The sequence below is a fragment of the Heptranchias perlo genome, chromosome 13, assembly GCF_035084215.1.
Source record: "Heptranchias perlo isolate sHepPer1 chromosome 13, sHepPer1.hap1, whole genome shotgun sequence".
In the NCBI taxonomy this organism is placed as follows: domain Eukaryota; kingdom Metazoa; phylum Chordata; class Chondrichthyes; order Hexanchiformes; family Hexanchidae; genus Heptranchias; species Heptranchias perlo.
Genome location: NC_090337.1, coordinates 18593933 through 18614689, shown reverse-complemented (window position 1 = coordinate 18614689; position 20757 = coordinate 18593933). Strand labels below are relative to the sequence as shown.

At 41.6% G+C, this 20757-nt stretch overlaps 1 protein-coding gene across 1 annotated transcript in view; it reads right to left on the bottom strand.

Annotated features, from left to right (window-relative positions):
* The window catches only part of LOC137331343 (uncharacterized), an 86021-nt gene extending 71128 nt beyond the window's left edge, over positions 1 to 14893 (bottom strand). The window contains exons 1-2 of the mRNA XM_067995076.1: positions 14719 to 14893; positions 9749 to 9944 (exon numbers count right to left, since the gene is read on the bottom strand). Of these exons, the coding sequence (XP_067851177.1) occupies positions 9749 to 9919 (171 nt within the window). The 5' untranslated portion in view covers positions 9920 to 9944; positions 14719 to 14893. The remainder of the gene's footprint in view (positions 1 to 9748; positions 9945 to 14718) is intronic.
* Between the last annotated feature and the right edge of the window lie 5864 nt (positions 14894 to 20757).

Sequence of the window (20757 nt, the reverse complement as noted above, 5' to 3'; positions counted from 1 at the left end):
GGCAGCAGTTGAAACAAAAGAATGGCAGTTTTATGAGAAACAAAGCTCAGAGACTGTTTTGGGGATAAATTGGTCTGAGTAAAGGGAATAGCTCTATGCCCACGCCAAGTGGTATCCCCCTCCAATGTCCTCAAGATGCATGCCTCTAAATGAACCCCCCCCTCCACCCCATCCTAAGCTGTCTCTTCAATCTCTCTTACTCCATCTTTCTTTCTCCTAGGAAATTTATTTATTTTCATCCTATCCCTAAGAAAAGTGATCCTTCTTACCCTTCAAACTGCTGCCCAATTACCATTACATCAGCACATATGAAGGTTATAGAAGCTGCTGTTGACTCAAGTACTGTCTTAATTTATGAGTAGCAGTACAATTTTCAGCATGGCCATTCCACTGGTGATCCCATTGCCTTAGTTATCCACTTCTGGAACTTTACTCTTGATATTTTGGTGGACTAGCTGTTACTGTCTTGGACTTCTTCAAAGCCTTTAACAGTGTCTGGCATTGCGCACTTTGAAACAAATTACTAGCACAGTGTCTCCACCAAAGCTATGTCCGTGATCATCTAATCATCTAGTGTTTAATTCACTGCCACTTCTCTTCCAGGAATGCCCAGAAGTTCTGCTCTTCTTTCCGACAGGATTTCTGTTTGTCTCTTTTGTCTTGATCACCTTCATTGCTTTCTGTTTCCCTTCTTGTGTTTGATTAGGTCTCTCCTAAAACTCGCTTTCACAGCCACATCTCTTTCCTCAGCAACTGTCTCCGGCTCTGACTTATTCCACGTGGATTCCAACTTCAATTCCATCCTTCATGTTTCAGATCCACCCATGATAAGAGATATCTCCATGATAACAGATATCTCCATGATATTCAGTGTTCCTCGAACCACTGCTCTCGCCACTTCCTGAGATCCACGCTCAACGCCATGCACCATCACATGCACACTCTCGACCTCTCTCTTCAGCAGCACCGGCTCACTTTATTTCAGAGTTGTCCTTGTCCGCAGTTCCATTTCATCCTTCGCCTCATCCGGCGTTTCAACAAAAAACTTATTTTCTTCCTTTCAGGTGCCAAGCTTCAACAACTCTCAGATACCAACGCTCCACCTGATCCTTCTTCCCCTTCACTTTCCTCTGACCCCATCCCTCCTTCCAATCTCACCCTTTGTCATGTTTTCACTATCCCCACTGACTTTCCCCTCTCTGACCCCGATCGATCAGTCCTCAGCAAAGGCCCCAGCTTCCATTAGACCATAAGAGATAGGAGCAGGAGTAGGCCATTCGGTCCCTCGAGCCTGCTCCGCCATTTAGTGAGATCATGGCTGATCTGATTTTTACCTCAACTCCACTTTCCCGCCCTTTCCCCATATCCTTTGACTCCCTTGCTGATCAAAAATTTGTCTAACTCAGCCTTGAATGTATTCAATGACTCAGCCTCCACAGCTTTTAGAGGTAAAGAATTCCAAAGATTCACGACCCTCTGGGAGAAGAAATTCCTCCTCATTTCTGTCTTAAACGGGCGACCCCTTATTCTGAGACTATGCCCCCTAGTTTTAGATTCCCCCATGAGGGGTAACATCCTCTCAGCATCTACCCTTTCGAGTCCCCTCAGAATCTTGTATGTTTCAATAAGGTCTCCTCTCATTCTTCTAAACTCCAATGAGTATAGACCCAACCAGTTCAATCTTTCCTCATAAGACAGCCCTTCCATACCCGGAATCAACCTAGTGAACCATCTCTGAATTGCCTCCAATGCAAGTATGTCCTTCCTTAAATAAGGGCACCAGAACTGTGCGCAGTACTCCAGGTGTGGTCTCACCAGCACCCTGTACAGTTGTAGCATGAATTCCCTGCTTTTATACTCCATCCCCCTAGAAATAAAGGCCAATATTCCGTTTGCCTTCCGGATTACCTGCTGCACCTGTATGTTGACTTTTTGTGTTTCATGTACGAGGACACCCAGGTCCCTCTGTATCGCAGCATTTTCCAGTATTTCTCCATTCAAATAATATTTTGCTTTCTTATTTTTCCTCCCAAATCCCCATAACTCCCACCTCAACAAATGTCAAGCTCGACATGACGCTAAGCTCTTCTTCTGTCGCCTTCGCACCCACTTCTTTGGCCAGGAGTCTCCCCCCTCGTACAGCAGATCCTTTCTCTCTTTCCACCTGGACCCCTCCCTCTAGCCTCTTAACGTCTCTTGATCTTTTCATTGGGAACTGCTGGCATGACATCGGCCGTCTCAATTTCTGTACTCCCCTCACCTACTCTAACCGACCTCCCACTGAACTTGCAGCACTCCGTTCTCTCGGATCCAACCCTGACATTGTCATTAAACCTGCTGACAAGGCACTGTTGTTGTTTGGCGAACCGACCTCTACCTTTTGGAGGTTGAACGCCAACTCTCCGACACTCCCTCCTACTCCCGCTGGACCATGACCCCACCGCCAAACATCAAGCCATAGTTTCCCAGACCGTCGCTGACCTCATTTTCTCTGGAGATCTCCCCCCCGCGGCCTCCAACCTCATAGTCCCCCAACCTTGCACAGGCCGCTTCTACCTCCTTCCCAAGATCCACAAACAGGACTGACCGGTAGACCCATCCTTTCAGCCTGTTCTTGCCCCACGGAACTTATTTCTTCCTGTCTTGACTTTATCTTTTCTCCCCATGTCCAGCCTCTTCCAACCTACATCCGCGATTCTTCCGACGCCCTCCACTACTTTAACAGTTTCCAGTTCCCCGGCCCTAACCATCTCCTTTTCATCATGGACGTTCTGTCCCTCCACACTTCCATCCCCCACCAGGACAGCCTGCGGGCCCTCCGCTTCTTCCTTGAACAGAAGCACAACCAGTCCCCATTCACCACCACCCGCCTCCACCTGGCTCAACTTGCTCTTACGTTGAACTCCACTCACTTCCTCCAAATATAAACGTGTCGCTATGGGACCCTGTGTGGGTCCTAGCTATGCCTGCCTTTTTGTGGGATATGTGGAACATTCTTTGTTCCAGTCCTACTCAGGTCCCCTCCCTCACCTCTTTTTCCGATACATTGATGACTGTATCGGTGCCATTTCCTGCTCTTGCCCCGAACTGGAAAATTTCAACAACTTTGCTTCCAATTTTCACCCTTCCCTCGCCTACACATGGTCCATCTCCGACTCTTCCCTTCATTTCCTCAACTTCTCTATCTCCATTTGTGGGGATAGGCTGTCAACCAATATCGATTATAAGTCCACTGACTCTCACAGCTATCTTGATTACACTTCCTCCCACCCCACTTCCTGTAAAGACTATTCCCTTCTCCCAGTTTCTCCGTCGTATCTGTTCTGATGATGCCAGTGCTTCTGATATGTCTTCCTTTTTCCTCAACTGAGGATTCCCCTCCACTGTAGTTGACAGGGCCCTCGACCGTGTCCATCCTATTTCCCGCACTTCTGCTCTCACCCCTTCCCCTCCCTCCCAGAACCACGATAGGGTCCCCCTTGTCCTCACCTTCCACCCCAGCAGCCTCCACACTCAACGTATCATCCTCCACCATTTCTGCCACCTCCAGTGCGATGCCACCACCAAACACATCATCCCCACCCCCCTTGCAGCATTCTGAAGGGACTGTTCCCTCCGCGACACTCTTGTCCACTCTTCCATCACACCCAACACCCGCTCTCCTTCCCACGGCACCTTCCCATGCAAGCACAGGAGATGCAATACCTGCCCTTTCACCTCCTCCCTTCCCACCATCCAGGATCCCAAACACTCCTTCCAGGTGAAACTGCAATTTACTTGTACTTCTTTCAATTTAGTACGCTGTATTCGCTGCTCACAATGCGGTCTCCTCTACACTGGGGAGACCAAACGCAGATTGGGTGATCACTTTGTTGAACACGTCCGCTCAGTCCGCAAGTATGGCCCTGACCTAGTCGCTTGCCATTTTAATTCTCCTCCCCACTCCCACTCTGACCTTGGTCTCGTACACCATTAAAGAGAAAGAAATAATTGCATTTATATTGTGCGTTTCACGACCTCAGGATGTCTCAAAGCTCTTCACAACCAATGAAGTAATTTTGAAGTGTAGTCTCTGTTGTAATGTAGGAAACACAGCAGCCAATTTGCGCACAGCAAGATCCCACAAACAGCAATGTAATAATGACCATACAATCTGTTTTTTTAGTGATGTTGGTATTATTTAGGGATAAATATTGGCCAGAACACCGGGGAAAACTCCCCTGCTCTTCTTCGAATAACGCCATGGGATCTTTTGTGTCTACCCGAGAGGGCAGATGGGGCCTCAGTTTAACTTCTCAACCAAAAGACAGCAACTGCAACTCCCTCTGTACCTTACTGAAGTACCAGCCTGCATTATATGCTCAAGTCTCTGGAGTGGGACGTGAACCCACAACCTTCTAACTCAGAGGCAAGAGTGCTACCAACTGAGCCACAGCTCACACATCATTCCAATGAAGCTCGAGAAACAGCACCTCATCTTTCGATTTGGCACTTTACAACCATCTGGACTCCACATTGATTTCAATAACTTCAGATCATAACCACTGCTACCATTTTTTTGGACAGCTAGTGCGGGTAATGGTTCTGCTGTTGCCATTTACAGCTCCTCTAGACCCATATTTTGTTTCTTTTCTTGTGCCATTACCACCCTTCTTGCCTTCCAACATTGCCCCTTTTGTTATTTAATCACTCCTGCTCTTCACACTAACACAGACCTTCCCTTTTGTTCTTTCCTCCCATCTGCTTCCTCTCCACCCTTTCCCTGGCTCTGTACTTACTTAAAAACCGTTAAATCTTTAGCTTCTTCCAGTTCTGACGAAAGGTCTTCGACCTGAAACGTTAACTCTGTTTCTTCCTCCACAGATGCTGCCTGACTTGCTGAGTATTTCCAGCATTTTCTGTTTTTATTCCGTGAGCATCTAGTTTGCTTTCAAATCACTCTGTGCTGCAAGATGATCTGCAGAACTGCATCGAGAAAGGGGATGTCTTTTCCTGTAGAATTGAAGCCTGTAGCTTTTAAGCTGCCGGAATCTTCTAAGCCACCTTAGGAGACAGCTGTCACATCAGGCTGTACACAGTGCACATATGGATTAAGCAAATCCCCTTGAGTGCAAGGTATCAAAGGTGGCACCCATGTGGGCAACAGGGCTCCTCATAGTTCCACATGAGCAGAAAGAGTTTGCATTCAATTAATGTTCAGTAGACCGCAGATTCAACATTATGCACATCAATGGCCAGGATGCAGCTGTGACAAAAGTGAAGCATTTGTCTAATATTTAGCTTAATAATGACTTCCTTTATTGAGCCAAACCCCATATTCCAACCACTAACTCTGGTGAAGACCAGACTTCCTCTCTGCAGTGTTGGCAAACTCCAGCACAGCAAAACCTTCAACACTCATATTACACTGCTGGAAAACTTCAGGACTAACCCTCTTCATGCTACTAAATTCCAGCACTCCCGCACCCTGTGCTACTAAACTCCAGCACCCCCACACCCTGTGCTACTAAATTCCAGCACCCCCGCACCCTGTGCTACTAAACTCCAGCACCCCCGCACCCTGTGCTACTAAACTCTAGCACCCCCGCACCCTGTGCTACTAAACTCTAGCACCCCCACACCCTGTGCTACTAAATTCCAGCACCCCACACCCTGTGCTACTAAATTCCAGCACCCCCGCACCCTGTGCTACTAAACTCCAGCACCCCCACACCCTGTGCTACTAAATTCCAGCACCCCACACCCTGTGCTACTAAACTCCAGCACCCCCACACCCTGTGCTACTAAATTCCAGCACCCCCGCACCCTGTGCTACTAAACTCCAGCACCCCCACACCCTGTGCTACTAAATTCCAGCACCCCACACCCTGTGCTACTAAATTCCAGCACCCCACACCCTGTGCTACTAAATTCCAGCACCCCCGCACCGTGCTACTAAACTCTAGCACCCCCGCACCCTGTGCTACGAAACTCTAGAACCCCCACACCCTGTGCTACTAAACTCCAGCACCCCCGCACCCTGTGCTACTAAACTCCAGCACCCCCGCACCCTGTGCTACTAAACTCTAGCACCCCCACACCCTGTGCTACTAAACTCTAGCACCCCCACACCCTGTGCTACTAAACTCCAGCACCCCCACACCCAGTGCTGCTAAACTCTAGGATAATTCCCTGTACAGCAAAACCTCAGAACCTCTCCTACGTTCCTGCTAAATCCCTGGACTCCCCACCCCAGTTCTGCCAAACTCTGGAACTTACCTCTCAGTGCTACTAAAGTCCAATATCCTTCTCATGCTACTAACCCCATACCCCCATCTTCCATGCTCATAAACACCAGCTACCCACCTTCAATCTGGTACATCTTGCTGTGTATCCCATGCTTTAAAAAGGGAACTTACAAAAAATGGGTACATGAGTACAGGTACTAGTGTATACTCCAACTTACTATGAGCAATGCCACAGAGAATCTGCCAGTAACGTAATAACAGAGTACCCAAAACGTCTTTGCCCTGGCCAAGGCAGGTGGCCAAGTAATGCTGAAAATAGCATGGGTGCACAGGCAAGTAACAGCGCTCACCGTTATTTCAGTGCAAATGGTAGAGGAACATCCAGCGACCGCACATGCACAGTTAAACGCAGAAATCCAGAAGTTCCTCTACCAGATGACCTGCTCATCTAGAAGCTTTGCGGGAAGGAGACCTTGCCAGCTGGCTCAACATTGAAATGACTGCAACAACGTGAAGGTCCTCTCCTGTCCTGGTGGAAACGAATTAATCTCGCCAGAAAAAGGTACATCCAGTTTTTCTAGTCTAAACAAAATTTTAATGGCGTGGTAATTTTTTATGACTGCCAAACAACCTCTCTGGCACTGAAAATTTGCTTTTACAAATGTGGAGTCTCATTCCTTCACAATTTAATTGTTGTTGGACATTTTTAAAAAACACATTTTTATTTTTTTACTTTTACTTTCTATCTCTGTCTTTTAATTCAATATTTCTTACCCTCGCTTTACTTTGTTTTCTGTAACTGATTTTACATTGAATTCACTATTCTAACTTACACTTCCTGGTTCTGTGTCTGCGCTGCATATTAACGTGCTTCAATCTGATTGGTTAAGGGGATACACAGCAGCTTGCCGCGCTCACACAGCTCCCAGATGCCCAGGAGAGGGCGCTGCACTGGATCGAGGACCTGGTAAGAGGAACTTGCAGTGAAAAAGCCCATGAAAAGTCTATAGGTAAGTCCAAGTCTAACGAGCAGTGGGCTCCATTCGTTCACCGCTCAGAGCAAAATCCAGTCCAATTTCAAAGTATAGAAAAGCAAAAGCAGTCATTTAACACAGGGGCCAATACATCTGTAAAAAAAGAGCTTGAGTTCACTTAACAACTATGCATACCAATAAAAGTTGTCTTGTGTATGTTTAAATAGCTTCATTAATATTTTTATGTGAAGGCTTCAACCCCTTTCAAATGCCTGGGTGGATGTTGATATTATGATACAAGAATATATATACACTTACGAAATAAAAGAATTTTTCAGTTTCTTTATGTTTTTCCAAATTCTTTGGGTAGAGTTTCACATGTTAACATGTTAGCAATTATTAATTTTTTTAGCTGAGGCAGCATGCATGTGTTGATTGTGAGTGTGTGTGTGTGTGAGAGAGACAGACAATGTAGTATAATCTTATTTTTTTTTCTTTTAAAAAAATAATTTTGAAAGCTTCTCAGGTAACTGCAAAGCTTTCTATTACCGTCATCTGTATTTTTTGGATTGTTAGAAAATGTAAACATTCATTTTCATAGAATGAACACAGCCTCCCAAATCCTTGCAAACTGAGCATTCCTCTTGCAAGCAATACATCCACTCACTTATCATAAAAACTGCTACAGAAGATCCATTTCCTCATAAAACATCATGGCCCAGAAATTATTCATGTCGAGACGCTGTTCCATAATAGCGTCCTCTCTGACCGCTGGCGAATTGATGGAATAAGTTCGTGAATGCGCACTAAAACTCGGAAATCGCGAACTTGCTCCCATTGGTTTGTCGGCGATTTGACAGTTTCGAATTAAAGGGACATGGTACGCTAAAATCATAGAAATCATTAAACAGTCGTAAACTTACCCATCTGCACAGTTGGAACGAAGATACTTATGACGATCCGGATTCTTTCCCCTCAGTCTGGTTCAGTAATAACTGAAGTCGAATACATTTTAAAATTCAACACATCTTTAATAGCAGGGTTCTTAGTCTGCAGCATTGATTTGGACTCCTGATAGAGTCCCTCTATGCTGGCAGAGCAAGAACAAAAACATACAGAAATCCACACGTTTTTATACAGATGAATAGGGTTGGAACATACTTAACGAGGGTCAACACCAATCATAAGCCGGGCATAGGTTGCCATGCGAGGTTACATTATTTCCGGCCAATCATAAATAATCATGTGCTGACCATGTTGCTGTTAGACATCAAAGGGGACACTTCCTCATCTTCCAACTTGGAATGTTCTTCCCTGTCCCTTCTGTTCCTTATCTCCCAACCTGGAATGTCTTTCAACTTTGGCTAAGCTCGTTACCTATATTGATCTGCCATAAACATGGAGACATTCAGACCAGTCCTTGAATCACATCAAAGACTCTACATTGATAAGACCATGCAAACCTGCTGACTACGCAAACATATGGCCCAGCAGGAGGCCAGGCCACCTGTACCAATCTCAGTTACTAACTAATTAACCCTTTCTAACCATTTTGCATTCTGCTTCTTTGCCACGTAGGCATCTTAATATTTTACCGAAAACTGACCACGTAGGGATTCTCACTTACGCCACCAAAAGGTACGCTGGAAAATACCAGCCCTACTCTACTTTTTTTAAAAGCGCAGCGACTGTTAATAATTGCAAAACAACAAAAAATTAAATTTTAAAAATGTAGAATGTCAAATTACTCTTATTTTAATATCTTTTTCTCATTAAATTTTGTTTTAAATATTACAAATATTACAAATTAAAACATTTTTTTTTACTTTTAACTTCTGTATGTTTTATTAAATTAAATCATTTGCTTGGCTTTTTATAGTAAGATATGTTACATTTTTATTTACACTAACATAGAGAAGTTTGCTTTAAATGGGTTGTGGGCGGCGCTTCTATTCTCACAGACATTTCCCATGCGAATCAACCCATGCTGTTGAGAGGCTGTGCTGATGCTGTGATTTTATTCAAATCTTCAAATTCACACAAGCGTACGCCACCGATCCGCGGTAAGTAAATTCGTACCTTTCATCCGTAGGAGCTGCTGCGGACGTTGCCATGCCGATGTGAGAAATTTCAGGCCCCATATCCTACAACTTCCCATTAACAATGCTACAGATCAGCGAGTGATATATTAAAAAAAATGTATGACAACACTCCAGAAATCACAAAAAAATGCTGCAGATGCTAGAAATTTGAAATAAAAACAGAAAATATTGGAAACACTCAGCAGGTCAGGCAGTATCTGTGGCGAAAGGAAAAAGGTGAATGTTTCAGCTTTTATGATCCTTCATCTGAGAAACCTTTCTCCGCAGATGCTGCCTGACCTGCTGCGTGCTTCCAGCATTTTATGTTTTTACTCCAGATATCACACTTTGTAAAAGAATCTTAAAATGCTTTGTACATCTCAACTGTAACCCAAAACTGGCAGGCACATGGCGGTCTCTGGAGTTTCCTGACCAATAATAACATTGTAAAGAAAACATAGATTACCTTTGTTAGGATTTCTTTATTTTCAATGCATTTCTGCAGGTTATGTACAAGCATGGGGCTGACCGCACTTAGAGTCTGAGCACAGTGTCGCTCGTAGCTTTTCAAAAACTTCTGAATGATGACGGAAACATTTTGTTTTATCCCTTTCGTATTCTTCTTCAATTTCTGCATCTTTCTTGTTCCTTCCTAAACTATACTGGAAAATAACATAAGATAAACAACTTACTCTTTGGCTCAAGCATCAAAGTACAAAAGTATTTTATTTGTTTGAAATAAAAAGCTTCCTAGAAACCATTTCAAAATGACAGGTATAATGGAAACTATATTATGTGGAGATTGAAATTAGTTATGAAAAACAGTTTATAGCAGATAAAGCAGATATAAAGCACAGAGAGCACTGCAAATTAAAAAGAGAGAGCAATTACTAAAATAAATCACCTATTTCTGCTGTGTTTTGCTTTACTGAGCATTCCTGCCCTTCAACTTAATTTCATGATTCTCTATAGCCCTGGCTGTGGTCTCTTGCAAAAACAAAAAACCACTTTTCCGCAGAGCTACTGTCAACAGCCACAAGCCAACTGCTGCACCACACGATCAAATTTTACAATCATTCCATCCTAGCGACAAACGTAAACACAAAGCACAACCATCTCTGTTCACATATCACAAGGAGTCAATGCAATTTCATTGCACAGCAAAACAACAACTCGCATATCTTTGGTATCTCTCTTATGACTCATTACATATATAATAGGCAAGCCCCAATCTGATTATTTGTGACCTTGTTTTTTTAAGTTTTAGACTTTGGTAAGCTCGCAATTTTATAAACAGAGTACAACACAAATTTTACACAACTCATGGATTTGACACAACAATGTGTGTTTCTATAGCACTCAAGTGGAGCATTTTTAAAAAGGTGGATACAAAATTGGAAGAGAAAAAGAGGGAAAGAAATAGGGTAAGAGGGAGGTGGCAAAGCACATTCAAAGAGGAGGGTTTTAAAGGAGATTTTTGAAAGCAGGAAGGAATGTGGTGTGGGGCTGGATAGCATCATAGTAGCTGAAGGAATGGCCACCAAATGGGGGAGAAGAGGATGCAGCAAATGAGGAGGTAACTAGTGTTAAGCAATGTAGAGTGCTTCTGTGTGTTCCACTTACTGTATAAATGACATCTCACACCACATCTATGCCGCTTCCCTTATTCAAATCTCAGGCACTTATATCCTTACCTCAAAATTAGCTGGTTCAGAATTCATGCTATAAAAAAGTTACTTAGTTCTCATCTCCTCAAGCAGAGCATGGCAGTGCAATCCCTGGATGTTCTCTTCTAATTTAATACTAATTCCATTCTAAGCAATTAATTTGATAATAAAAGATAGTTTTCTATTGGAATTTAGAGTATGGCTTCAATACATCAAAATCCCTATGTGTTAAATGTTCATTCATGCTAGTTCCTTTGTCAGCAAAATTTAGACAACATCCTATTAATTTCTTTAAAACAGAGTCTTTGATTTTCATCACTAACATTGAAAGAACACAGACACTTTGCAATACTGTATTCTGTGTACTATCACATTATTCTCATGCAGTTCCAATTAGTGTATCTCTCCGCAATAAATGATCAAATGATTCACAGAAAAGTATAATAAAGGAATTATTTTACAATCCTGAAGCAAAACTATGGTTGCATATTTTATAAACAATGTGCAATCTCCACCCTATTCTTTAATGAAACTAGGAAGAGGCCTACTGTGTATTTTAGCCTTTAAGCAAATCAGGAATATGTAACTGCAAAACCACTCATTATTGAACAATGATGAGTTGGAGAAGACCAGAAAAATATTTATTTGAAAAAATATTTGTTTAAACATTATTTGTATTGATTGTTTTTGGCACTTGAAAATACAAGACACAAATTAACTTCTCCAGTTTTGACACTGAATTAATATAGATCTCAATTTGGCTTCACAAAAGGTGCATTAGACCACTCAAGGTGGCAGTCTCATACCAACTTGGCTTCACAACAGAAGGAATTTTCATAAAGTTTTACTTGTGATTAATCATCCTCTCAGCAAAGTTTTACAATATGAACTCTATATGATCTTTAGAAAGAGCAGGCTTGATGAGTCAAATAACCTCATGTATTCTGTGCTTCGTGTTTTTATTAAAATACTGCCCTCCATAAATAATCAGTCATTCAGAACAAAATCTAAACTTACACTGAGAACTCAAATTCACAGAAGGTAAAATTCCACCAAAGACTTGACTCCAGACATGGTCGCTGCATTCCAGAATATACTATTCAATGAGCCACAGCCGTCCAAGCAATCAGATCTAAAAGCAGCAGCTAGTGGGCTTGAAAAGATTGTTTGCCACAACAGTGCAGTAGGAAAAAGAAATCTGAAATTATCTTCTTACTAACTTACTGGGAAATTTTAAAATGTTGGGTTAATCATTTTGTTCTCATCTTGGGCACTGACTCAGTAAGCCTCAAATGATGGGATCGCGAGTTAATTGCACTAATTGTGAGCAACACAGTTAATCCTTATAATCACAAAATACTTTAGGGACCAATACCGTAAAATCTTTCCAAATCCAAAAGAATATGAATCAGAATTGGAATTAGTCAGATCAGGTTAAAGCATTATGGATCAGAAGGACATAATTTGTATATGATCTAACAAGGTTCTGCACAAAAGCACAATTTTATTAAGGTACCAAAAACAAGTTTGTATACCTTCACGCTGCTCACTGGGCTTGTGGTTTTCAGCAGTTGAAAGTGAATCACAGCTAAAATTTAAAAGTATATGCACAATAATTTTTTTAAAGGAGCTGAATTTCAGAGGCAACCAGACTGTAGAAACTTTCAAGTCCAAAGTTAGAATTTCTCCAAATACACATCCCTACCAATGGACATTATTTAGCATTATTAATGTATTTGTAATGACACAACTTACAAAACAGTGAAGAACAACATTTGGAATTTAAAACAGATGTAAAGTTTTATCCATTCTCACTGATATTTCCAACTTTGCAAAATGAACAGGATGTGGATAGTGGTGTGCTCCATGGATCTGTGCTGGTATCTATTTTGTTTTCAATTTATATAAATGATAAGCACAAGAGGAATGTTATTGAAATGTGCTGATGACGCCAAATTAGGGGCTTGGTAAACTGTGAGGAAGAACGCAAGAACACCTAGGCAGGTTAGCAGAGTGGACAGATAGGTAGCAGATACAGATCAATGAAGAGAAAGGTGAAATAGTATATTTTGGGAAAAAGAACAGTGAACGGATATATATCCTAAACAGTAAAATTCTTAACAGAGTACACAAACTGAGCGAAAAGTTCAGATAAATTGGCATATTGAATACAGATGCTGACTTTGTATAAGATATTGGTTAGGTTAAAGTTGGAGTGTTGTTTGCAGTTCTGGGCATCGCGTAATGAGAAGTGACCTTGAGCTGAGGTTCCGAACCCATATCCTCTCCATCACCAAGACTACCTACTTCCACCTTTGTAACATCGTCCATCTCCGCCCCTGCCTCAGCTCATCTGCTGTTGAAACCCTCATTCACGCCTTTGTTACCTCTAGATTTGACTATTCCAATGCTGTCCTGGCCAGTCTCCCACCTTGGCCACTGCTTAAACTTGAGCTCATCCAAAACTCTGCTGCCTGTATCCTAACTCGCACCAAGTCCCGTTCTCCCATCACCCATGTGCTCGCTGAGCTACAATGGCTCACGGTCCAGCAATTTAAAATTTTAAAATTCTCATCCTTGTTTTCAAATGCCTCTATAGCCTCATCCCTCCCCTATCTCTGTAACCTCCTTCAGCCCTACAACCATCCGAGATCTCTGTGCTCCTCCAATTCTTGCCTCTTGCGCATCCCTGATTTTAATCGCTCCACCATTGGTGGCCATGCCTTCAGCTGCTTAGGCCCTAAGCTCTGGAAGTCTCTCCTTAAACCTCTCTCTCCTCCTTTAAGATGCTCCTTAAAATCTACCTCTTTCACCAAGCTTTTGGTCACCAGTCCTAATATCTCCTTATGTGGCTCGGTGTCAATTTTTCTTGTCAAATCTAGAGGTAACAAATGATAACATTCCTGTGCAGTGACTTGGGACGCTTTACTACTTTAATGGTGCTATATAAATGCGAGTTGTTGTTGTTGTATTAGAGCCATGTTAAAGGTACAAAGATGCACTATAATTATACTAGGAATGATAGATTACAGTTATGAAAAATGTTTTTTTTAAAACACTGAAACAGAGAAAGTGGACAGGGTAACGAATAGATGTTTTCAAAACGATGGAGGTTTGTTGATAGAATAAATATTGGAAGATTGTTTCCATTAGTTGGCAAATCAGTAACAAGTGAGCATAATTTTAGGATCATACCACAAGAGCAAAGATTTATTTTTCATGCAGAGGTTTCTTACAGCATGAAGTACCTTGCCATAAATAGCCACAGAGTCAGAGACTCAATTGGATAAGTATTTGTAAAAAATATATAAAATGATATGGAAAGGGCCAGTATCTAGGTTTAGAGTAGATTGCTCCAGTTAAGGACTCTGCACGATCACAACCCACCAAATGCCCTTTTTTTCAACATTATAATTTCTATGGTTCCATCTTTGCCCTTCTACATCCCTTCCAAAAGGAGTATCATTCTTCAAAAGGCTGTTTTACACTTATTTAAAAATTGTTACCAAACTATTTTTAAACAAAAACTATCTCCTAGTTTTGACCATTATTTCATCATTACAACAAAGTAACACACGGCCAAAAATTACGAAATTGTCCCTGACTGTCTTCTGTTGTTCATTCAAAACCTACCTTACACACACTGCAGTCATTAAAAATTAATCCGCCGCACATTAAATGCAACTGTTCGCAGTCTGTAATATCACATTTCTCCCTCCCCCACCCCACTTAATAAGAACCAGAAACACCCACAAATGCTTTAACTCACTCAACCCTTAGTTGTTATAGTTATCGATCAGGACCCAGCAGTGCTGACCGTCCATGGGGCCAATATAGTCTTAATTTCTGCTTTCGTTTTATATTATTATTCAGTGCGAACGTTTTTAAAGTACGGCTCGCCTACGACTGTAATGGCTTATGTTTACAGTCTGTTGCGACGGGAAAGACCATTATGTTGCGAATGGGGCGGAGCCATTAAGGACTTCCTTTCGGATTTTGTTAGAGGAGCTGAACTTTTATAATTAATGTCATATTTAAATATAAATTTGATGTATTCTTATCCCTTTTCAGGATACTTTTTAAAATATAACTTTATTTAACGTGTTCCTCAAAAAATCCAAAGTAGACCAAAAAACTGAAACAGTTATTAAAGTCAATCGAAACAATGAAATATCCTCATTTTCTTTGGTCAACCAGGTGTTTGACACATGCAGAAAACCATCACTCTATTTAAGAGTCTCTAATTCAAGCCTCTGAGAAATCCACCCCCACCACTAGGACCCCTACCTCTGCAACTTCCCTTATATATCCCCCAACCACATACTCTCTGTTCCTCTGACTCCTGCTTCTTACACAACTACCCTCCCTTCCATCTTTGGCACAGAGCCTACAGCTGCCTCCGACCTACTCTGTGTCATTCCTTTCCCAAATTCCTCAGCCTGTCTTCCTAAAAACAAATCTTTTTGACGAAGCTTTTGGCCATCTCTCCTAATCTTGCCTTTCCTGGCTTGGTTTCCGTTTTTCATAGGCCCATCTGTGAAGTGCCTTGGGACATTTTTAACATTAAAGGTGCTATATAAATGGGAGCTATTAATATTTCTGTTTGCCCGATGAAGTCCCTCTGTTGCATGTATTGCAGTTCTGAACCTTGAAGGAGAACTGTTTGAAAATGTGGCTGATATGCCACAAGCTATACCTGAATTGGGACTTTCTGGAGAGAAAGACCAAAGTGCCCTTTGCCCCTTCTCAGCATGATTCCTGATAGCTGTGTCTAAGCTGAAATTGATATCTACCAGGACCTTTATTACAAATATGAATCAACAATTGAGACAGATGCTCCTTGAATCTTTCAATCAATACCTTTGAGGACCCCTTTTGCGCTGTCCAAAGCCATTATACCACATCTGGAGATACTGACTACCACATCCCACTGCTTAGTCCATTATTAAAAATGGTGAGTATAGGGCACCAGTTCTCCAGGTGAGTCTAATAGTGGGCAACTTGTCTCATTCTCCAACTGAGAGAGAACTTCATTGAGTCTCATTTGTCCTTACATTGGTCTTGGAGCTGGAGTACACATCTAGCATAAAAGAGAAGATTTGACTAGGGACTCTTATGGTTTCCAGCTTTTTCATGATGTCTTCGTGAAGCACTAGGTCTAAAACCTTACAAAAATCAGTGAACACATTGTTTGTTGGGTGTTACATTTTTGATTTTCTTTTATCATTCTTTACTTCAGGTATTTTTGCCTTCCATGTTGCAGACTATACTGGTAAATGAGCCCTAACCCTCTATGCCTGAGAATGTTTACACCTGCCCTGGCTTGACTCCTCCACTGCATTTGTGCTGTCAGACAACTTGTCCAACATCCAGTCTTGAATAACTGCAAATTTCCTCCAGCTAAACATTGGGAAATCAAAGCCATCATCTTCAACCCCCCCGCCCCCCCCCCCCGACCCTGAACAAACACTGTACATTTGACAATGGCTCCATCTCCTTCCCTGGCCACTATCTCAGGCTGATGCAGACTATTTGCGACCTCGGTGTCCTATTCAAGCCCAAGCTGAGCTTCCAACCGCTTATCCTCTCCATCACATTGGCAGAACAGCCAATGCTACAACATCCAATTTACTGGAAAAGCAAGGTTGTCAATCTATGCTCATATTACATGGAGATAGACTTAATATTTGCAGTGGAAAATATACCAGTAATATCCTGAATAGAAACTGTAAACATAACTTGCTAAGCCATATTGTAATCGTGTCCATTGAATGTAACTCTATCATACGTAATCAGGAGAACCCAGCCACTGCAGAGATATTGTAGTATACTTAAATGTTTGTGCCTGTAATTTAAATTCAGTTAACAATTTAGTACAAAGTACTTATTGTAATCCTCAATACTTAACTGATATTAGTTGTGTCATCATAGGTGTTGTTAAATAAAGTATTAGTTAATGTATCTCCATGTCTGACTTAGTCTTTGATAACTCTGGCAAAAAGAGAATGGGTGGTGGAAGCAGATTCAATAGTAATAATAAAGGGAATTGGGTATATACTTGTAAAGAAAAGAATTGCAGGACTGTGGGGTAAGAGTGAAGGAGTGGGACTAATAGGATAGCTCTTTCAAAGAGTCGGCACAAACACAATGGGCCGTATGACCTCCTTCTGTGATTCTGTACCCCTTAATTTCAGTTTTATACTTATTAACAGTATAAATCTTCTTGTCTGTAGCTATTTCCAAAGTATTAGTAGGGGCAGCTGCAAAACAGCAGGCAGCCAAGGTTTGTGCATGAACTGATTTGTTGTTGCGGTAGGAAGCCACCAGCAATTAATAAATTGTCCTCAATGTCTTAGCCCATGTCTAATTTGTATACCAAGGGGATGTAACTATTCTGCCATCTCTATTTTGTATAATGCTTACTCAAGATTTGATTGTAATGAAATTCAGTATGATGTTTTGATTATTCTCAGTGCATTGCATCCGTTCTGGAATCTATAGCATATTAAGATCAAAGAGGGATCATTCAAAATATTCCAGCCTTTGATCCACAGAGAGTTCAAATGTTCCATTGCCTAATGAATATCTTGTTGACATGTGAGTATTCTTGCCTTGAAGGCTTTCTTACTGAAGTCTGAATTTATTCAGATACATTTTTGCAATGTCTGCAATATGCAATGGTTCTGTCTAATTCACCTTCCCCAATTCTTCTATGCCACTAACATGGTCATTTGCAAAAGATTGTGATTTACGTTTCTGGAGATGGAAGTGATCTTTGACTTCTGGATAAGTCAAAAGGTCCAGGCATATCTGTGAGAAAAGATAACAATGAAGTAAGGAGGGTATAACTCCACATTTAGGATCTTCACATCATCATTGATAAAAACAACTGTACATTGATAAGTGATAAGCTGTGCTTAATCTGGCCTGTCTCTTTAAGGCCACTGGTTAAATACTCCCTATGGGAAACTGATCTAAATAGGGACATCCAGGTAATTGTGGCTGCTTGTAAACTCCTGAGAACAATTAGAGAGCAATTGTAAGTGCTTGTAAATTTCTGGTTTCAGATCAAAAGAAGCCAGCAGATAATGACTGCCTGTAACATTTTGGACTTTTAACTATATGACCTGGGAGAGATTTTGTTTTAATTCATGTTTTGATGTTGATAAGAGGTTAGATCCATCTTACGAAGAGTTAACTCCCAGAGGTACAACGATTCTTTAACTTAATGTTTAGAACCATTTAAGACGCTAATTTGGAAACGATAGAAAGTCATTGGAGTAGATTTTGATTTTGTGTGATAGTTCAAAACGGGTGATAGCAAATCGGCAGCCTGTTTTACATCTCATCCAAGTTTTATTTCTAGACTTCAGTGGAAGTAAAAATCGGAACCATCCAATCAAACAAATAGAGGCTTCTGGACTTTATCTAAAGTAGCCAATCAAACAAAAAAAGACCTCTCCTGTACAAGCAGCATCTAGCCCAATATTTTTATAATCAAGGATAAGAGTAAAGGGATCTTTTCCTCTAAAGTGTCATAGCAACTTAATGTTTTCCTTCCACCCGGCATGAAAGCAATTTTCTCGATGGTAACTCAAACGGGGCACTTAGCACCCATTTTCACAAAATCTAGTACATTCTTTCAGAATGAAGTGAAGATGGGCCAACTCCACAGTGTATGAATTTTTATGTTTTTATTGGAGCGGCACCTGGAACGCATAGGAGTATATCAAATATCTGTTTTGAAGTCATTACAAGTGAGCAAATACTCCCATGTTTCCTTGTCCAGGACTAACCACCAAGTTGTCCTCCCACTGCTTTTGAATTGAGTCTAAATTATTATCGGATTTATATTTTGCTTTTTCACTTAAAATTTCACCTATGATCTGTTGCTGTTATCCTTCATGTCCTGGGGGCGATGACTCCAACTGGATTACAATTCCATTGGCATCAGCAGTTCTCTGGTACCTCCCTTCATTTTGGAGGCTAGGCAATGAATGCCATCAAAATATTTGACCATGAAGGCCACCATTGCTGAGCTCATGTCGACATCTAATGTCACACAATTGGAGGCTAGTGAACAGAGGGGTGAACTCTTGGCTGATTTTTTTCACCTGCTTAGCCCAAGAACACTAAGCCATGTTGCATCACCCCCATTATTGCCTTAGCTGACATCAGCCAGTACAAACAAATGAATTGAATATTTCTCACCTGTCACAAAATGGCATGCAAGCACCGTAATGATAGAAAATGATTCTTGTCACATTTGAATTTAGCCCGCATCTACTCAAAGTAAGTGTGAAAAAATAGCAAATCCTATAAGGCTGTTTTTTTTTCCAAGTGTTATTTTATATATACAATATATATCTCATGTTATATATAACATGCCAGATGGAAATGTGTGTGTAACTAAGACAATGTTTGGCTCGGTTGATTAAAAACAGAAAATGCTGGTCAGGAGGTCAGGCAGCATTTGTGAAGAGAGAAACAGAGTTAACGTTTCAGGTTGATGATCTTTTGTCAGAACTGGAAGAAGTAAAGATTTAACAGTTTTTAAGCAAGTATAGAGCCAGGGAAAGAGGGCGGGGGGTGGGGGGGTGGGGGGGAAAGAAAAAAGGGAACGTCTGTGATAGGGTGGAGGGCAGGAGTATTTTGCTTTCGGTCGATTATCCTGCCAACAAAGCACAAGTCTGGAAACTCGGCCTTTTTTCAGCCACAGTCGGTGCAAAGGACTAGCTTAAAACCTTTTTCTCACTACCCCTTTTCTCCTGGAGGCAGCAGTTAATGCTGGGATATTATTTGATAAGTGGCAGCATTCCTCTGGTACCTTGGTCAATAGACTATTCTTCATGTATGAGTCTGGACAATTAATGTCAGTGGGCAATTCAACCATAAAGTAAATTAGTGCTGAAAATGACTGTGACTAAAATGATTCATTTTTGTCTGATGTTATCTTGGAAGCTGTCACTTTATCATTCAGTCTTTTTGCAAGGTAAGCTTAGCAGCCAGATAAAACCTATCCTAATAAAATGTTGTAATGTTTTCATTTGTGGTCTTCCTGGTAATAGGCCGCCTGACACAATTTTCAAATATATACAAACTTTGTGATGGGTTCAGTCTGCATTCGCCTGACGGTTCCCTTTTGAACTTGAGATGAGGGACGTTTTTCAGCTGCCTACAACCCCGCTTTCAAAATGAAATGGGCAGTAGTGGATCAAATGTCACAGGTTGGGGGAGCTCCTGCCCCTGCACAATGCCACCAGTGCCCACAAACCTAGCTGTGGTGATTCTGCATAGGATTGTCTCTGCTTTCCAGCACCAACCTGATCCCTTTCTTGTGCTCTACAGGTCAGACCTATTGCAACATTGTAATCATCCCAAAGCAGTACACTACAGTGCAAACTCCCATTTCTTTTTCACATGTCCAAAGTGGGCACTTTAGCCAAAGTTACATCTTTCATCCCCAAAATACCATGAATGCCGGCCTCCTTGTTGTCTAGAAACTGAGTCACCCCTGTACTAGCTGCTGATTGCTGGTACACTCTGTGTCATGCAAACCTTCTGTTGGCCACTTGTTCACAGTGATTGGGGTAGATTTTGACTTCGTGCAATAGTGTAAAAAACGGATGATAGCGAATCGGCAGCCCATTTTACATCTCTCCCTATTTTTATTTCCCGATTCGCTGTCACCCGTTTTACGCTATTGCGCAAAGGTCAAAATCTACCCCATTGAGTACATACTGTGTGAAATTCCTTAAAGTTGGAGCCATCACACACTAACTGGCAATCTTAGATCTCATGGTAGCAC